Consider the following 12511-nt stretch of genomic DNA (forward strand, 5'->3'; position numbering starts at 1 on the left):
CAAGGAATGATGACAATTCGTTCTTCTTTAAAATAATAACATAGAGGTGGAGATTTTCAGACACCGCAAACGAGTTATGTGATTCCCGACTTACACCGGCGATATACTCTATGCATTCCTTAACTGGGGTCCCTCCGCCCCCCAACACCAAAAAAAAATGTGCGTGGCTCAAGCATGAAGATTATTGAATTTGCCGTCAAGATTTTTTTTATCTTGATTTAGCTGAATTTTCCTTGATTCGAAACAAATAATGCTTGAGTGAGGCCAAAAAGTAATAATAATATGATAAACGGCAAAATTTTTGATTTTAGAGGTCTCTTGCTCAGACACATTATCGTTCGACTTCCAGCTCAACTTGCCCTTTTGAACCCCGCAGCTGCTTGATAAAAATAGCACGACGATGACTAAGGTTATTTCATACAGCAGAATATCACCAGCCGCTTGTCGCGTTTGACCAACATCGCCAGTCATTTCGTTCAGCTACCTCGCAACGCAATGTACCAATGTGTTGTGTTCTTCCTTATCTGTGGTACGGCTGGAGCCTTTCAGGACTCTAACGGAAATGTAAGTATACCTTAACACTAAAAAACAAGCTCTAATACGTAGGTATTAGTGAAATGCTCAGCGGTCAGCGCGACTTTTAAGAGTTTAACAAAATCAATTTACTACCTATTACCTTTGTACGTTTAAAGTTGCAATAATAAAATTCAGTACTTGTTTTGTTTATACAGTAATTAATAAAAAGATCTTAAAAGGAGCTTCGCCCCCCCCCAAATAAAATAATCACCGATTTTTGAATACACAAACAAATCATTGATTTGTCATGGGAACAGAAAAAATTATTATTAAAGTTAAAAAAGAGACAACGTCTTTGGGTAACGCAAACATTTTTTACATTGCGAATGGAAGGAAGCACTTTTAGGATAGGTACGCTTTCAGGCTAAAGATTCAATATTATAAAGAGCGATACCTACCCCGTCAAGCCTATGAGATCCGAGACGGGAAGCCGAGACTCAAAATTCAGGTACACGCATTCCCCTGCCCTGGTTTCGGCCGCGTGCGTAATGCACGGTGTGCCTAAACGAGTTAAACATTTTTTATATGTCCAAATCTAACATTCTTTATATTGTTTAACTACAGTGCAGTGTTTATTGAGTCGTTTAAGCCAAAAGAAAAAAAATTCCGTCGAGATTCTGGAAAATAAAGGCGATTTAAAAGTATTCTGGGGCTATAATAGCTAAATCACCGGTAGTAAAACTCGTTATATTATTAAAAAAAAATTTACTCCATGGTTTAATGTCTTAGTTTCTTGAATACGATTATTTTAAGCACTCGAACATTTATACCACCAATTTTAGCCATGGGGTGATTTCCTGAGAGCCGAAAATATCACGAATTTCTCATTATATAACCCTTCAAAAATGGCTTGCTTTTTGGGCAGCCCATTCGGCCATCGAACCGGGGTTTAAATGGAAGCTGATAATAGCACAAAGCTCTGAGAAAAATTTCACCGAAAAAAAAAGGGAAGTTAAATTAACATACTGAATGTAAAAAAAGTGTGCGAGAACTTATAAATGCTGAATTACCCGCCACAGCACTTAATTTTACATCTTGGCATTGCTGAAGTAACTGCTGTGGCAGGTATTTTAGCATTTTGTAAGTTCTCGCACACTTTTTTTACATCCAGAATGTTAAATTAACTTCAATTTTTTTTCGGTGTTTGAGATAAGTATAGGAACGGTTTGTAAGTAACGAGGAGAGGCGGGTAAAGCGGTTAAAATCCAATCTAATTTTTACCGTTTTTCTGTTGAATTGATGTTGCCGCCAATACTCCTCCATAACCGTCATTGCCAAGTCTATTGGAATGTTGGTAAATAATGGCGTAACATCTAATGAGGCCAACTTATAATTCTCTGGAACTTTCCGATGTTTTATAAATTCTCGGAGATGAAATGAATCCTTTATGTATGATCTTGTTTTACCAACTACTTTCGATAGCACACCGCTTAGAAACTTGGACATTTTGTAAAACGGGGAATTCATATTACTAACAGTAGGTATGCGTGGCTCACCTGGTTTGTGCAGTTTTACCAGCCCATAAATTTATGGGGACACTGTATTCCTTGTGTTGAGCCATTCTATCGTTTGTTTCAAGATGATGCCCCATTTATACCAATTTGTTACCATGGCGTTATTTTTGAGCTGTTGTGTATTTGATAGGTCCCTTGTTATTTTTTTACAAACGGTGTAAGGCGTTCCATTTTTTTATGATAATCCCCTACATCCATAATTACAGTTTCACTGCTTTTAGCTGCTTCAAGGACGATCAAATCCTTAGGTTAAGTTGTAAACATTTTTTTGGTTTCTCTGAAACCCTCTTCTAACTCATCACAGAAAACTAATACTCCAAATTCCTTTCTTCCTTAACTCCACTGTTGGTCGCCCTCAGAAAATTATTTATGCTGTCCACCTTTTGAGTACGAGCTTCCTTCCAGGCACCTATTTGTTCAAAATAGTTTTTGGTTTCAAAATTTGCTATTATACTATCAATTCGGTACATTTTTGCAATCTGAAACGTTGCAGAAAGAACAATACAATAAGGCTGAAAGCATGATGGTATGTTATTGAGATGTATATATCTATATATCTGTTTATTTATGTATGTATTTTCGACTCATCGTGAATCTTTCGATTTTTGCTGTGTTATATTTCCCTTATTTTCAAAGTTTTGAGGGTAAAACATTTTGCGATGTGAGGTAGAGGAATAGGACAATGCGAAAAAAAAACCGAGATCACAGTCTTAGATATCAAACGGTGGGGGCAAGAAGTGGGGGGAGATTCAATTTTATGGTCGCAATAACTCGCGCAAATTACGAGATTTTCCCCCGAAATTGAGGTAGATCTTACTAGGTACTAAGCTGGTATTGAATTTGAGCGAAATCGGCCGCGCCGTTTAAAAATGGCGAGCTTTGAAAGTTTTGGCCGTGGGGGGTGCGCGGCTAGAGGGGAGCAGGGCCGCACAGTGGGTCACGAACTGAAAATTAGTGGACAAGACGGCAATTTAGTCGCACAGTGGGTCACGGACTGAAAATTTGAGGGCAAGACGACAATGTTGTCGCACAGTGAGTCACGGAGATTGAGTCATCGCCATCGCCATTCAAGCTTGCCACATCGTTCATTGAAATTTTTTCATATCTGACATTACATGAGGGATTTTAATTGCAATCCGGCGACATGCAGTCATTCAAATAATCAATTCCTCCAACAGTGTAAACGCAAAAATAACCTCCAAAGATTGATCCCCACCCCTTCGGAAAATACACTAAAAATTCCCGCGGTGGACGCGCGGGTCGCTTAAAAAAATAGAACAACTGAGGCCGGATAACCAAGTAAAAAACGCGCGCGAACGCGCGTCAGGGGACAACGGCGAAGGGCGCCGTTTTTTAGAATTAATAATTAAAACATTTATTTTGATGTGTTTTGAAGGATGGTCTGACTGGTCTGAGGCCCTTGGGGACGGCGAAAACAAACCACAATGTAAGTCTAGATGAATTAAATTATAAGAATCGTTCACTTTCAAGGAATATTTGGATTAAATAGAGAAAGAAATAATTTCGTTACAAACACAACTTCTATCCGACAAAAAGTGACACAAACGCAAAACTGTCTCCGCCGCATCTCAACCGATTTCAGTGAACTTTTTTTTAAAATGTTCCTCTTAAATAGAGCTTTCTAGTGATGTATAGTTTTCTGGGGTTTACTTGGCTTTAAGTGGCACTTACGCGGTTTTAGCAGTTTTTGATAGACACAAAAATTTAGTTTTTATTTTACCACGATCGTGGAATCGACGGAATCTAAACAAAAACCAGTCTAAATGAAAGTTCAGATTCTCACCTTTCTAACGAGCACAAGATCATCCCGGGGAAACGTTTAGTTTCCGAGATATGACCGCTCAAAGTTGGTCACATGCGCTTTTGCGCAATGTGAATGCGTCTTATCACTGAGTCATTCGCGAACTAGGGGTCCCTAATGTTCAATTTACGTTGAAATAATTACACAGAACAGTAAGGTGTGCAACACGAGCCGTATTTTCACCTTCGGCTGGCGATGTGCGACGTTGCCATTTTTTGAAGTGAAAACTCTTAAAAATGCATAACTCCGCTGCATTTCAACCGATTTCAATGAACTTTTTTTTAAAATTTTCCTCTTAAATAGAGCTATCTAATGGCATTTAGGTTTCTGGATTTTATTTACCTTGGGGAGGCACTTAGGTCGTTTATATGGTTGTTTGCAGAGATTTTTCATACAAAAAATAGTGTTGCTATTTTTTTTCTTTCTTTTTTTCCTTTTTTTCGGAAGGGGGTCTGTATTTCCCCCGATTCTTTTTAACATTCAAACTAGATCGGAAGATCACCATCGCTTAAAGTATAATGCAAAAATCTTGGTAAATTAGCAACACCACCTTCTCTTGTACAATGAGAGCGTCGCTTTCAATATTTGTACACGTAAGAACAGTGATTAAAGAATCCCTTTTTTTAAAGTTCTTTCTTTTAAATTTTGCCATTTCAAACCCTCCCACAACCCGCGGGAAAAAAGAAGAAAAAAAGAAAGAAAAAAAATAGCAACACTATTTTTTGTATGAAAAATCTCTGCAAACAACCATATAAACGACCTAAGTGCCTCCCCAAGGTAAATAAAATCCAGAAACCTAAATGCCATTAGATAGCTCTATTTAAGAGGAAAATTTTAAAAAAAAGTTCATTGAAATCGGTTGAAATGCAGCGGAGTTATGCATTTTTAAGAGTTTTCACTTCAAAAAATGGCAACGTCGCACATCGCCAGCCGAAGGTGAAAATACGGCTCGTGTTGCACACCTTACTGTTCTGTGTAATTATTTCAACGTAAATTGAACATTAGGGACCCCTAGTTCGCGAATGACTCAGTGATAAGACGCATTCACATTGCGCAAAAGCGCATGTGACCAACTTTGAGCGGTCATATCTCGGAAACTAAACGTTTCCCCGGGATGATCTTGTGCTCGTTAGAAAGGTGAGAATCTGAACTTTCATTTAGACTGGTTTTTGTTTAGATTCCGTCGATTCCACGATCGTGGTAAAATAAAAACTAAATTTTTGTGTCTATCAAAAACTGCTAAAACCGCGTAAGTGCCACTTAAAGCCAAGTAAACCCAGAAAACTATACATCACTAGAAAGCTCTATTTAAGAGGAACATTTTAAAAAAAAGTTCACTGAAATCGGTTGAGATGCGGCGGAGACATGAATTTTTAAAGGTTTCCACTTTAAAAAATGGCAACGTCGCAACCCGGCGCTTCTAAGCAAAACGGCGACCGGTTTTGGGCGTCTCGGAAGCTACTGTATTACCCCCAGTGATCAAAATTCGAAAATGCCTTGAGGCATTTTTGGCCGTTTTTTCACACACCTCTTTAAAAATGCACGAATTTTGACCAAATGTCATTACTTAATTTCAAAGGTATTAAATTTCCTTTTTAAATGTTGGACCTATTTTTGGAGTTTGTGCTTCATGTTTATTGAAATTGCAAAATTTGGCCAGAAAATGTTAATTTTTTATTTGACTAAAACCAGTCAATGCTTATTTTCCAGCGACATAAAAACGACAAAATAGGGAGATTTAATTACTTTTAAAAGAAATTCAAGATTCATCAATGAGAAAGGTGCGTTTCATCCTGTATGCAGGTTTGCCAAAAACTTTTAAGCAGGAACAAACATGCCCTCCGCGCGGAAGATGAATCTTGGGCGGTCTAGATTTCATATGGGTGTACTCTTTACTAACTAATTAGGATAGGAGTTATGTTTTCTTCTGTTCGCAAAATTTTCGTGAAAAATTGTTTAAATTTTACTTTGTGTACTTGTTTACCGATGGATTTGCACAAAAGTCAATACTCTGGTGGTTTTTGGCTCGAAAAAAATTAATCTTTCATTCGATTTTTGAAACACTGAATATCGTCAAAATGGTGGCGGAAAAATAACGGAAAATCCGCATCCATCATCGCCATTCGCATTTTTGCCGCCATTGTAAAGTTTTTAAAAATTTCAAAAATCCAATGAAAGATTTGTCTTTCTCGTGCCAAAATACCCCCGGATACCAAGTCTCATACAAATCCGACGATTAGCTAGCGGCCGCCATTTTGTCAAAAGTAAACACTTTGACCAGCGGTTTGCGCCAAAAATTTTATTTTTTTATTATCTTTCTAATGAGGTATCACAAAAGGGGGGTTGCCATTTGAAAAAAAAGTTAGCCCCCGCCCCCCAAAAGTTTGAAGAACCGAAAAGTTGCTACCTGAAACCGAGGAACATTCCCAAAGTTTCAAACTTCGATCTCAATTAGGAAAAAAATTACAGGGGTGGTCAGTGACTTTTGGATAACCCTCTATAACCATTTAGGCACTGAATCAAAATAGATCGCGCCAAAGCTGGAAAAAGGAAGTTTGATACCTTTAAAACGAAGTAATGAAATTTGGTTAAAATTGCTGCTTTTTCATTGTAAAGGTGTTGCTAATTTTAGGTATTCTTGTCATCGTGAAATCACTCATATAATAAATGTAGTTGTAGTAGGATAGCTGAATGATATTAATAAAAATTATGTTACAAAAGTAGTAATTAAAAATGTGTTTCAATGCTCTATAAGGCGCAGGACGAAAAACACAGGAGACTTCGGGAACAGGCAAAAGCCCTCGCCCAGGCTAGCAATCCCGTTGATCGGGAAAGATTAATTTATATTGAATTACTAAAACTTAAAGACGCGCAGGAAGAATCTGTAAAACTGAGAGAAGAATCACTAAAACTGAAAGAAGAAAACGTAAGTAGTCATTTTTATGTATAATTGGACAGACTAGTTTGTAAAAGATGAAGAACTGGCTGTAAAAATACTTACCGAATCAAATTTATTTCAATGCCCTCCTCAGTAGGATAGCTGAATGATATTAATAAATATTATGTTACAAAAGTAGTAATTAAAAATGTGTTTCAATGCTCTATAAGGCGCAAGACGAAAAACACAGGAGACTTCGGGAACAGGCAAAAGCCCTCGCCCAGACTAGCGATCCCTTTGATCGGGAAAGATTAATTTATATTCAATTACTACAACTTAAAGACGCGCAGGAAGAATTATTAAAACTGAGAGAAGAATTAAAGCTGAGAAAAGAATCAGTAAAAACTGAAGTAAAACTGAAAGAAGAAAACGTAAGTAGTCATTTTTATGTATAATTGGACAGACTAATTTGTAAAAGATGAAGAACTGGCTGTAAAAATACTTACCTAATCAAATTTATTTCAATGCCCTCCTCAGGTAATGATGTTAATATTTTAAAACCAATTATTTAAAGCCTTACCTGATAACTCTAGTCATAAGCTTAAAGGAACAGAGGATTTTGTCTGGAAACTTAATTTAAATAATCAAGATTCTCATTTGACAGTTACCAAAGCTCTCAATGATCAAAGATTTATCATGGTATAGCCATGAAAGTATGCAAACACGCGATCTGCGTGTCATATGTGTAAGGGTTTGCATCCCACTACCTACGCCTATCCCAGATATAATCGAATCTCCAAAGGAAAAGGATTCCAGCATTAAAAATAGCGTTAAGTAAGATTTTAAAAAAAAGGGAGGCAACAAATAAAGTTGTTAAAACACATGAATATACATCACAGGGAATATTGAATTCCTTTATGAGATTTCCATAGAGTACAATAGAGTCGCAATGTACTGGAGCGCCAATGAAGTCAATCCATGAACGGGCCTTTCCGAGCCGCTTGTGCTCCGAAAAGTGTGATATTTCCAAAGTTTCAAACTTCTATCTCAATTAGAAAAAAAGTTACAGGGGTGATAGGTGACCTTTGGATAACCCTGTATTTATTCAGTTTCACTTTCTCACGAATGCTCACAGATAAGATTACGAGAGGAAATATCCATCATTCTCGCCGGGAACATGATTGAAAAATTGGAAGAGACATATGGAAAACAATTCGGAACAGAAATCGATAGAGGAGAACGATGGACCTTGATGATGGATTTGAACGATCCGCCTATGTTATTCATGTCAAAAACAGCTAATGATAAAGGAGTAGGTATTGATGATTTGGCAGAGATTATAAAGAAAATAATGAGAATCAGGGATGAAAAGGTGCATGATCAGATTCTGGAGCGAAAATTTCCGAATATTTGTGAAAGTTTTCGTCAAGACCCACTTGCATGTGTACAATGGTTGGTAGGTGTGTTAGAAAAGGCCTACGAAATTATGTTGAAACAAATAAAGTTGCAAGAAAAAAAGTTGAGAGAAAAAAATTTGAAAGAAAATGAGTTGAAAGAAACCGAAAACAAGCGGGAAAGCTCTAATACGTAGTGAGAACAAATAGATGAAACATTATAGCTTCTGAAATAATGATTAAATCATTTTTTTTGTACAGAGGTTCATTTTTGAAGTTGGTCATATTCTGTTTGTTTAGAGACTGAAAAGTCTAGTAAAAAAATAAAAACATGTTTTCCTGATAATTTTCAAATAAATCTAATTTTAATTTTGCCTTTTTTTAATTTAACCACTGAAGCTCATCAAGAAGTTGTATATTTGGTTCAGAATCAGCTTTGTTTAACTTCCCAATCAGATATAAGTTTTTCAATGAATTTTTCCGACTTAGAGCTACATACAATAAACTGGTTGTTTTAAATCTTATTGCGTTATAATGCACACATACTATTTCATAAGTGCTTTCGTGTGACTTATGTATAGAAATTGCAGCCGCTGGAGTTATAGGAAACTGTTTCCGTGTCACTGTTATATTGTTTTTATAATTATTTTTAGTGTTACTTCATGTCTCTTGATTGGTACACTATCTACTTCATTTGTAGTAGTCAATGCGTGATTATAATGTGGAGATGTAATCCTTTTTGCCGCACTTCCTATTGAAGGATCTTCAAATTTAAAATAAAGTTGTGTTGGAATGTCATTCTCCAGTTTTATTGAAATCAATTTTCCTACAGATCCATTTACGAGTCCATTATTAATATCTAAATTTTTATGATCATGTACTGACTGAATCACAATGGGCCTTTTTTCGAGGCTCCTTTAGAAATGAATTGCCGGATCTATTTGTTAAAGTTCTCTCAGAATAGAGACGGGATAGTAGCAGAGCCCGTGTAGAAATGAAAATCTAAATTCATCATAGAGAACGAATGGAGAAAATAATATACATACATAAAGCCGCTTTTTTGCGCCGCCTCGCGCTCTGCGACGCCCAATCGCCATTGCCCCCTATCCTCCCAGAGATCATCAGGCAATTGGCACCTTCTGATCTCCTCCTCCACCCCTTGTCGCCAACCTTTCACAGGACGTCCACGCCGTCGCCTTCCGGGAGGAACCCAATCGAAGACCTGCTTGGGCAACCGGTCGTCTGCCATCCTTCGCACATGTCCATGCCAGACCAACTGCTTGGACCTGATATCGTGAACGATGTCCTTCTCCACACCCATTATCTCGCGTACCTCTTCATTGCGGATACGTTCTCTTCTCGATATCCCAGCAGACCTTCGCCAAAAGTCCATCTCAGTTGTCCTAAGCATGTCTTCAGTTCTTTTCTTGAGTTGCCAGATCTCACTCCCGTAAGTCACGATACTCTTCACGATGACGTTGTAAATTTTTCTTTTGGTCTCCTTGGAGATACTCTGGTCCCAGAGAACCCCATTTAGCATCGCGATAGCTTTCTTGGCTTGCACATTCCGATCTTTGATGGCCCGATCCAAATTTCCGTCCTTAGTTTACCAAACTCCTAGATATTTATACTCTTCACAGTCCTGAATTTTCACAAGGTATGCGTTTAAGAATAGTGTGCTTCTTCTTCAACATTTTGACTACGCCACCCAAGGCTCAAAACGTGATTTTCTCGTTTGAGAGAGGTCCCTAGTTGCCCTCCCGAGGGCTGGTCTGATTATTTTAATTTGGGCGTATACTATAGCCAACAAATGGATGTCAGGTGGGACAGCCAAGCCACCGTTGGGTTGGGCTCCTTGGCAACCAAGGGGTTGTTGGTCTTCTTGGGTGCCGGGGGGGGGGGGGGGGGCAGCCAAGCCACCGTTGGGTTGGGCTCCTTGGCAACCAAGGGGTTGTTGGTCTTCTTGGGTGCCGGGGGGGGGGGGGCAGCCTGAGGGTTGGTGTAATGATTAACAATTGGTTTCGGTAATCATGTTATGAAGTTGACGGTTGAGATAATAATTTCGGCACCAGTCAATCTTTTTGAGTCAGGATTGACAAACTGACTAAGGAATGTTCGATAAAGGATAAAACAAGAGTTTGAGACGAAATAGCTTGTATTGACGTGATGAAGGCACATATCACAGATTTCACAAATTAAATGTCACTAAGTTACACAGCGTTAAAGTTGAAGTGAAGAGTTGCACTACTGATGGAATAAAACCGATGAGAGAGAGAGAGACACGGGTCGTGGGTCGTAGGGATGTTAAAGACCAGAGAGAGAGTTACACGTTTACGTTTCGTGGGTCATGGGGATGGTAAAAGACCTTAGAGCGAGGGACATGAGTCCGGGTCACAAAGATGGAAAAAAGACCTAGAATCTCGGGCAGCACAAGCTTTTATAGACTTGCTGACGTCACGGGTGGTGAGACAACAAGTCTACACGCTGTTGGCTGGCTATAATCTATGTAGGTATCAGTTGCAAGTCTAGTAATTAAAATAAGTGGTGATTCAAGGAGATGACTGGAAGATAGGGTTGAAAAAGACTGAAACTGAACGAAATCCAGCCATCTGAAGTGAGTTAAAGAAAATGTTTAAGAAATTCATAAGTTTGAGAAAAGGACAAGTTACTGGTATTTCAATACCTGTGACAGTTGGATTGCTTGGATGTCAGGTGGGGCAGCCCCCGGTGCGTTGGGCTCCTTGCTGCCAAGGGGTGCGGGCCCTTGGTTTTGGGCTTCTTGGATGCCGATGGGGGCAGCCCCCGGTGGGTTGGGCTCCATGGCAGCCGAGGGGTGCACCCCTGAGGGGTTGGGCTCCATGGATGCCAAGGGGGGCAGCCCCCGGGGGTTGGACGGCTTGGATGTCAAGGGGGCAGCCCCCGGTTGGCTTGGCTCCTTGGCAGTCGAGGGGTGGAGCCCCAGGGGATTGGACTTCCTGGGTTCCAGGTTGGGTAGGTAGGGCAAGGGGGGGATGCCCCTGGGGGTTGGCCCTTTTGGAGCCAGGTGGAGCACCCCCGGAGGTTTTGCTCCCTTAAAATTACGTATCACAGTGCTGAAATTCGTACCTTGCTGCCTGGGTCAATGATTTGCCTTCAATTAGGCGGGTATGCAAAACGACTGTCGTGAATAGTTGTATCAGAATTTTGCATCAAGATTATGAAGTCGGTTGAAGGCGCTCTCCTCTTTTCAAAGGTGGCCCTGTTCAGGTATGTTAATCAAGAATGTTCCTTACGTGTTCCAAAAGTGTTAAATCGCGAACTGAAGTTTTGAAAAATGCCCTATGAACATTTTTTTGTGTTCTAAGATTTTTTTTTTTTGTCTGTAAGTCTTATTTCAAAAAAGAGACCCTAAATTCTCGGTTCAGATTGTGGTTTTTAAGTCTTTTAGCTTTAATTGATCATGGTATCATGATGAATAAGTGAGAGAGTCGCCGTTTCCAAGATCGCAACTTACTCCAAAGCGGTTGTGAGATCAATAAGTTTCGCACGGATAAAATGAGTTTTCGTCGATGATCTATGAATATTCAAAATTAAAGAAAAGGCACTTTATCCGCTAGCTGGTCCATTTGAAAGGCGTAGAGCGTGGGTGTCCTCCCGGTTTCCACGGGCACCATACCGTATATATGTCGAAAGCAAACAGTCAAATCAGGCATTTGCTCAAATACCTAGGCAAATGGTCAAATATTCTTACTTATACGAGGGGCGTTCAATAAGTAAGTATCCCCCCTCTCTAAAATCCATAAGAATGGACCAATTTTAAAAAACTTGGGCTCAAAATCTTCCTTAGGATATTTCGAGTTCAACAAAACAAACCGCAACAAAATCGGACCATGTGCGGCCGAACGCGAGCCGTTTGAACGCGCCGAGGTGCTCGACGCTCCCGCCGAATCTGCGAGGATTTGAAGTCCGCTACAGGAGAAGAGCTTCTCTGCCAAAGCCTCAGTCGTTCATCACTGACGAAAAATCAAAGAAATTTTTGTAGAATAAGGGGCTTACCTCACTTCTCCACATAACCAGCTCGATCCAAGCAAGTCTGATACTGAGACTAAGACTAAGAGAACAGCTTTTGGATGCCTCGTGCGTGGAAGTCTTTCAGCTGACCGCGGATGAAAGAGTGGACGGCTTGTTTGACCTCTTCCACTGATTCAAAATTAACTCCTCCGAGTTCAGATTTCAGATACGATAATAAATGGCAAACCAGACCACCATTTATTCCCGTTCCTGAAATCTGAACTTGGAGGAGTTAATTTTGAATCAGTGGAAGAGGTCAAACAAGCCGTCCACTCTT

General features: G+C 39.4%; 1 protein-coding gene across 1 annotated transcript; it reads left to right on the plus strand.

Moving 5' to 3' along the window:
- Window positions 1–409: 409 nt before the first annotated feature.
- Window positions 410–8982, plus strand: LOC140225723 (uncharacterized). The gene is made up of 4 exons (XM_072305566.1): window positions 410–564; window positions 3487–3537; window positions 6668–6838; window positions 7926–8982. The coding sequence occupies exons 1-4, from the start codon at window positions 496–498 to the stop codon at window positions 8379–8381; spliced, it is 747 nt and encodes a 248-aa protein (XP_072161667.1). The 5' UTR covers window positions 410–495; the 3' UTR covers window positions 8382–8982.
- Window positions 8983–12511: the final 3529 nt, after the last annotated feature.

Source organism: Bemisia tabaci, chromosome 10 (genome assembly GCF_918797505.1).
Source record: "Bemisia tabaci chromosome 10, PGI_BMITA_v3".
In the NCBI taxonomy this organism is placed as follows: domain Eukaryota; kingdom Metazoa; phylum Arthropoda; class Insecta; order Hemiptera; family Aleyrodidae; genus Bemisia; species Bemisia tabaci.